At 67.6% G+C, this 7,135-nt stretch overlaps 1 protein-coding gene across 1 annotated transcript; it reads right to left on the reverse strand.

Moving 5' to 3' along the window:
- Positions 1 to 1,381: 1,381 nt before the first annotated feature.
- Positions 1,382 to 6,632, reverse strand: PNPLA2 (patatin like domain 2, triacylglycerol lipase). Its single transcript, XM_040464324.1, has 9 exons — positions 6,313 to 6,632; positions 4,409 to 4,641; positions 4,255 to 4,320; positions 3,693 to 3,902; positions 3,375 to 3,435; positions 3,088 to 3,264; positions 2,842 to 2,974; positions 2,503 to 2,625; positions 1,382 to 2,409 (listed from the first exon to the last, which is right to left on the reverse strand). The coding sequence occupies exons 1-9, from the start codon at positions 6,497 to 6,499 to the stop codon at positions 2,139 to 2,141; spliced, it is 1,461 nt and encodes a 486-aa protein (XP_040320258.1). The 5' UTR covers positions 6,500 to 6,632; the 3' UTR covers positions 1,382 to 2,138.
- Positions 6,633 to 7,135: the final 503 nt, after the last annotated feature.

Here is a 7,135-nt window from a genome sequence, read left to right on the forward strand (position 1 = left end):
CGCGGGCGCGGAGCGGCTGCTGCTGCCCCGCGGGAAACGGAGACCCCGGCGTGGGCGGCCCCGGGCGGAGCCGCCGCCGCCACTGTCGCCGTGTCTCCGCCTCTCCGCGCGGCCCCGGCCGCCTACTCCTTGCCCGGCCCCCGCGTGCGGCCCCCCGCCGCCCCCCGCGTCTGTCCAGGCAGAGCTGAGTTCACGTCGGGGCGGAGATGACCCCGGTGGCTTGGGGACCCCTCCTGAGCAGGGCCGAGGCGAGGAGGGTGGGGCTGTCCCGAGGATCCCGATTTAAGGCGCCAAAAAGTGTGTGCAGGACCAAGCCGGGCAGGAGGCAGAGCAAGGTATTTTCAACGGTCATCGCCAGGAGTGGGGGCGGGCACTCTGCCTATGCTTCCCCAGTTGTGGTCTTTCCCGTGGTTCAACAATTAGCAGGGAATATATTACAAAATGGTGCGTGCATCCGCTGCCTCGGGGTAAGGCGTGTACAAGTGGGGTGGGGGCACAAAGGAGCCCCCACCCCCCGCCCATGGCGGCCTGCCCCCAAGCTGTCCTTTTGGGGCACAGCCTTGACTCGGGTTCCCCTTGCGGGCGAGCTGGGAGACGGAGCTGGGCGGGACTCGCACGTGACCTTCCTGCTGGGGGAGAGACCCCATTCTCTTGCCGAAGGCCCCCCCCCCCCGCCCCAGCCCCAGCCCCAGCCCAGCCCCTGAACCCACCTGGGAGGTGGTCGGGGGTCTGGAGGCCTCTGCTCCTGCAGGGGCCTGGGATCCTGCTGAACTAGAACAGGTTGGGCCTACGGGACGGGACGGGAACTGGAGAGCGAGCGGGGGGCGGCTCCCGGCACCGGGGACCTGCCCGGCCGGCTCTCCCAGTCGTGCAGTCCCTACCGTTATTGTTGGCCGGGGCCTGCCAGCGCCCAAGAGCTCCGGACAGCCAGCCAACCACCCGGCTCTGCTCCAGTGCCCCTCCCCCACGGGCCCTTTTTGGTCACCAGGAAGGGCTGGCTGCACCCCTTCAGACTGGCCAGGGCAGAGGACGCCTTCAGGAAACCATGTCCCACAGAACAAGGTCCAGCCTCCTCTGGGTCAGACCTCACCCTGCCTGACGTTCCAGACCCGACCTACATATCTGCAGGGGTCATAGGGGTGTGGTGGGAGGGGGACACACGATGGAGAATGTGTGTGCACTGGCCGGTGAGGTTTGCCTTGATAAGGGGAGGCCCAGCGCCCTGCCAAGAGCCTTGTGCCACATGCCCACAGTGGGGCAGGCCCCGTGGCTCCCAGGTCCCCAGGCCTCGGCTTGGGAACCTCGCCCTCCACCGCCCTCCCAGCCTGAGGTCAGCCCCACACCACCTGTGTCACCATGGAGTGGAGATGCGGACACCACCTTTGGTAAGCATTTCTCAGTTTTTATTTAGTGAGGATCTTGGTCCCGGCATTTCCGCTGGCCCTTGGAAAGCTGTGCCCAAGGGTCGGGCAGCACACCTCCGGGCAAAGTGAGGCAAACACAGCAGTCCCAGGCGGAGAAGTGGGCTAGAACCCGGGCCCACCAGGGCCTTTAGAGGAAGGCCTCAGGCCCGGAATGCCAGGCTGGAGGACAGTAGGGCCCCTGTGGCCCGGGAGTCACACGCAGTGAGAGAGGCGGGGTCGAGCTGTGGCATTTATTATATCTGCTTTGGCGAAAATAAATAATTCTTCACAAACGTTCTTCTCTGGCAAAGCTTGCCGAATGAGGGAGGCGCAGGTGCAAAGCTCTAGGGAGTAATACTGCACGGACTGGGGGACGCTGGGCTGGGCTGGGGGGGGGGGGGGGGGTGCAGCCCAGCCCTCCTCCCCAGCCCTGGGGCAGGGCCTGAGGGGGAGATAAAGGCACAGGTGACGGGAGGGGTACTCGCTACCCCTCTTTCTTCAGCGCAGCAACAGAGTGGTCGGTGGAGGGGTCGACGGCAAGTCCCCTTCTAGCAGCTGTGAGGGGCCCCTTGTCCTGACTCCTGCGGTGGTCATGGAGAGAGGCCCAGGAGGGGGGATCTCAGCCCGCCCCAGGGCCCCCACCTCACGGGGCAGGGAAGCTGGGGGACCCAGCCCTCAGCACCGGGACCCCAGGGGGCTGGGGAAGGGTGGAGCAGGGTGGGGTGGGGGGAACACTCAGCAAGGGGGCGAGCCGGGTGGGAGCTGTGGGGGCGCAGGGGCAGGACTGGCGGGGGCGCGCATGCGCAGGGCATCGGGTGGGAAGGCCACGTTAGTGCAGAAAAGGCCCAGGAGCAGCTGGCGCTGGCACTCCTCCCACTTGGCCAGCGCGTCCCCTAGCCGGAGGCTGGTGCGCATCCAGCTGGGCAGTGCCTCGCTGTAGGTGGCACAGGACAGCTGCACAGACGGCAGTGACTGGGCGCGGCGCAGCTCCACCTGCTCCGACAGCCTGCAGGTGGGGAGGGATGGCGGGCGGGAGGGCTTTAGAGGCGGCCCCTGGGGCTTCAGGCCTGGGGGAGACACAACGGTGAGGGGGGCTCACCTGGAGGGCAGGTGGCTTCCCAGCTTCCTCTTGGCGCGCACCACCAGGTGCTGGCAGATGCTGCCTGTCTGCTCCTTCATCCACCGGATGTCCTCAGGGACGTCGGGCAGCCACTCCAGCAAGCTGGGCGGGGACGGGAGGCGTGGCCTCAGGGCCCATGGCTCCTCCCCCTCCCCCACGCCCACCCCACCCCGGCCCGCGCCCCAGCTTCTGGGACCCCCGACCCGGCATCTCTGCCGCATCCCCCCGCCAGCGGCCTTCTCCCCACGGTGTCCACCACTCACGGATGACGAAGTCTGGTCGCCCACGGTCCCCGCCCAAGCCCCCTGCTCCCCTCACCGGATGGTGAAGGACACAGCGCTCTCCAGCGGCAGAGTGTAGGGCACCATCATGGCTGTGGCCAGACGCACGGGCAGCATGTTGGAGAAGGCGGTCAGCAGGTCCTTGGGCTCTATGCAGGCCTCCAGCAGGGCTGGGGGTGGGCGCAGGAGGGACGCTGACCAGCAGCCGGGGAAGCCAGGCCCTCCCCGCTCCTGGGCTCCCCACCAGCCAGGGACCCCCATCCCCCACGCCAGCTGCACGCACCCTCATTGAGCCTCGCGGGCAGATGTTCCAGGATGTGGTCCTCCAGGGGTGGCTGCAAGGGGCCCTCCGCTAGAGCTCTCTCTGTGGCCCCCTGGGCCTCCTCCACATCCTCATCCTCGGGGCCACGGGGGCGGGCCGGGGGCAGCGCCAGCAGGGGGTTGGGCCTGTTCAGGAGGCCTGGGTGGGGACCCCCCAGACAGGTGATCAGCACGGGAGCAGGGGCAAAGGCGAGGAGCCACCACGCCCGCCCACCCCACCCACGCCTGCTCCAGGGGGCACCCACGCACCGTTGCGCCTCAGAAAACGCAGCCCGTCCCTGTAACCCTGCTTGCACATCTCCCGCAGCACCTAAGGCAGGGGGACGATGAATAGGAGCGGGGAGGCACCAGGAGAGAGCCGGGGTGCCCTGCTCCGCCCTCTGGAGCCCCCACAGCCCCTTCCTTCCGCCAAGGTGACAGGGATCCGGGCTGCTGGATGGGGGGCCTCAATGGAGAGTCTGTGCAGCGCCCACCTCTGCCTTGTCCCTCAGGAGAGGCCTTCCGGCAGCTCGCTCCCCTGGCACTGAGCCGGGACAGGCTCAGCGGGCCCCCTGGCGAAGGGCTCACCGTGGGCTCGGGCGGGAACAGGGCCTTGGACAGGCGGTAGAGATTGCGCAGGTTGAACTGGATGCTGGTGTTGGTGAACCGGAGCTCGTGGATGTTGGTGGAGCTGTCCTGTGGGCAGATGTCACTCTCTCCCGAAAAGGGGGACACGGTGATGGTGTTCTTGAGCTCGTAGAGTGGCAGGTTGTCTGAGATGCCGCCATCAACATAGCGCTGTGGGACACACGGCCACACAGGGAGAGGCCTGAGGACTGAGCTGGCTAACCCACTGGGCCACCTCGGGCCCCACCCCGTGGCTATTTCCTTCGAGCCTTTCACCCACTGGGCACTGGCCACGGGCTGCCAAACAGATGGCCAGACCTTGGGGGAGGGGCAGAGACAGCCACAGGAAGTATGCATCTCCAGGGGGCCCGCCTGGCTCTTGAGTAACGTGGAAGTGAGGCAACAGGCTAGGGGGGGGTTGGGGGGAGGCACCGCTGCCCTTCCTCCTCCCCACTGCCTCGTCCCACCGCCTGCCCAGGGAACAACTCTGGTCGCCCAGGAAAGGTGCCCCGGGGATACTCACTACGCCCTGGAGGGCCGGAGGGATGAGGCCGCAGTACACAGGGATGAAGGTACTGCAGACGTTGGCCTGTGGGGCAGAGACAGAGAGGACGTGGTGAGCAGGGACGCTGAGCTCCTACGGTGCCCGATGCGGGATGCGGCCCACCACGGCCCACCTGGATGAGCTCGTCCTTGGAGCCGAAGTGGGATATAATGACGTTCTCGCCATCAGAGACGCGGGTCAGGGAGATGCCCAGACGCCCGCTGGCGCGCTCATGGCTGTCAGCAGGCAGGGTCTTCAGCAGGCAGCCACGGATAGTCTTTACCAGGTTGAAGGAGGGGTGCAGTGGACCCAGGAACCGCTTCCGGGCCTCCTTAGACACCTCGATGATGTTGGCACCTGCCTCGCCTGGGTGAGCAGGGCCAACAGTCAGGGCTTGCCACCACCTCATGGTTCCATGCCCAGAGCCACAGCACGCACAGCCACGGCACCGCCATCTACCCTGGAGAACTCCCAGTATCCATCACGAGGCCTGGCCCATGACGGGGACTCTTGCTTCCTGCCCCCAGAGAGACAGAGGTAGGCTACCACCCCTGGAGGGCAGACTGCTGGGGCCAAGGTCTTCCCTCTGCCCAGTATTTCCCAAGTACTTGCCCTGATCCATGAGTCACTGGGCCTGACCTGGCGTGGCCCCCAGCCTGTGAAGGGGGGGGGGGGAGGCAGAGGTTCAACCCTGACCAGCCTTAGCCTTAGCCTTCACACACTTGGCCAGACCCAGGGAGTCCAGCACAGGCCTGTGGGCATGGGATTGGAAAGAGTGGGGTCCCACTGCCCCTGAGAAAGCACCCCCAACACTCTTCTTGGACAGAGCCCGCCACGCTGTGGAGACTGTAGCTGCCCAAGACCGCTCCTGAAAAAGAGGCTCCTTGGGGGTAAGAGGGGGTGTCCTGGGAGCCACCTCCACAGCAGTAAGTCAGGTGTGGCCCGAGGCCAGCACGCAGGTATGACAGACACTGGCTGGAAGGCTTCCAGAGAGGGAGGGGCAGGGCCCCCAGGTCCCAAGGATGCGGAGCTGTGCTCCTTCTACCCCAGCCCCTCAGGGCAAAGGTCACTGGAAGGGGGCAGTGGAGAGCCCCGAACAGGCTCCTGCTGGGCAGGGCATTCAAGGACCTGTTGACCCTTCTGTCACCCTGGCTGCCCTAGTAGCTGGGGGCCGGGCACCTTTCCCAGGACTCCTGAAGTACTCAGTGTGCTGTAAACAGCACTTGACGCGCCTGCCTGAAGTGCCTGTGAGTAGAGAAGGCCATCCCGGTGCACACCCACCTCTGCACTACCGCTGGAGGGGCTGGAGGGCCCGGAAGCACCCCTCACCCCAGGGGAGTGGGTTGGCCACACCTGGGAACCCAGGAGGGTGGGGAAGAGTTTGCCTTGCCCAGGCCCTACCGGCCAAGTTCCTCCTCCAGATGCCCTGGGAGGCACCAGGCTACGGTACCCAAATACTCTTCAGAGGCCACCCCATACAGGGCCCCAGGAACAGCGTAGCCCCAGGACACAGTGACCTGGGCCACTGCCGGGCTACCGGGGTGGTGAGGCCCCTCCCCCGACTCTCACGGTCCCGCCCACGAGTTACTTTCTCTTTCCAATGAAATACCTTTTGCTGCACCTGTCCGTCCTCCAGCCTTTGCGCCCTGAAAGGCCAGAGCCTCGGCCCCAGAGGCGCGCGTGGCCCCACCCCAATCCCTGGGCACCTCGATGCAAAACAAACCAGGCCCCGCCCCCGGGCCGGCGCCCGAGCTCAGACCTTCCACCCGGGTCCTGGGCGCGGGCAAAAGACCCCTCCCCACCCGACCCGCGCCCCTGCCAGCTTCCCGGAGCGGACGGGCCGGGGCGGGGGGCGCTCTACCCTCTGGAAGAACATCCGCCCGGCCTCCGCTCACCCCGGCAGGACCCCTGCCGGATCCCGGCCCCGTCCCCTCACCCAGGCAGGCCCCCTGTCCCGCCCGCTCACCTGGCAGGCCCCCTGTCCCGCCCCCTCGCCCAGGCAGGACCCCGCGCCGGATCCCCGCCCCGCCCCCTCACCCAGGCAGGCGCCGGTGACCAGCGCCGTGGCGGTGAGCGCCCCGGCCGAGGCGCCGTAGATGTGCGTGGCGTTGGCCACCAGGAAGGGCGCGTGCTCGCGGAGGCAGGAGGCCACGCCGATGTGGTAGACGCCCAGGAAGCCGCAGCCCGCGAACGAGATGTTCCACGTCGCCTCCTTGGGGAACATCGCTGCGGCCCTCCGGGCTCCGGGGCTCGCTGCGCGCCGCGCGCTCCCGCTCGTTCCGGGGCCGGGCCGGGCCGGGCCCGCGGTCGCTCTAGCTCGGGTCCCCGCCTGCGGAGGCGGAGACGCTGTGCCTGGCGGTGGCGGAGGCGGTGTTTTTAGTGGGGGCGGGCGGGGGCGGGGCCAGCACGCGCCGCCCAATCGGAGCGCGCGGGGAACGGCCGCGCCCACCGGGGGCCTTGGGGCCCCGCCCCCGGGCCCGAGACCCAGTGCCCGGCCTCGCGGGGAAGCTGGAGGGAACACACAGTGGCCCAGGGGTGTAGGGAGGGGGAGCGCAGGCCTGGGGCGCGCGGAGTCTGGCGGCCCGAGAGCCTCGTACAAATCCGGAGACTTGCGAGGGGCAGTCACCGCCCCGCTCCTGAGGGGCCCACCTACAACACCCACTCGGGGCACTGAGGAGCTCGCCCCAGGGCAAGGACCCCAGGGCTCATCCACAGACTGACTCATAACTATCTAGGGCTGGAGGCGAATCACACACAATTCTCAGAGCTAACACTAGTGCTATAGACCCCAACCTGACGCCCAGGCCCTAGCTGCCCGCGGGGGCGGCCCCTCCATAGCTGGGCGCTAACCAGGGTTCTA

The sequence above is a fragment of the Herpailurus yagouaroundi genome, unplaced genomic scaffold, assembly GCF_014898765.1.
Source record: "Herpailurus yagouaroundi ecotype Mexico unplaced genomic scaffold, PumYag 438, whole genome shotgun sequence".
NCBI classification, from domain to species: domain Eukaryota; kingdom Metazoa; phylum Chordata; class Mammalia; order Carnivora; family Felidae; genus Herpailurus; species Herpailurus yagouaroundi.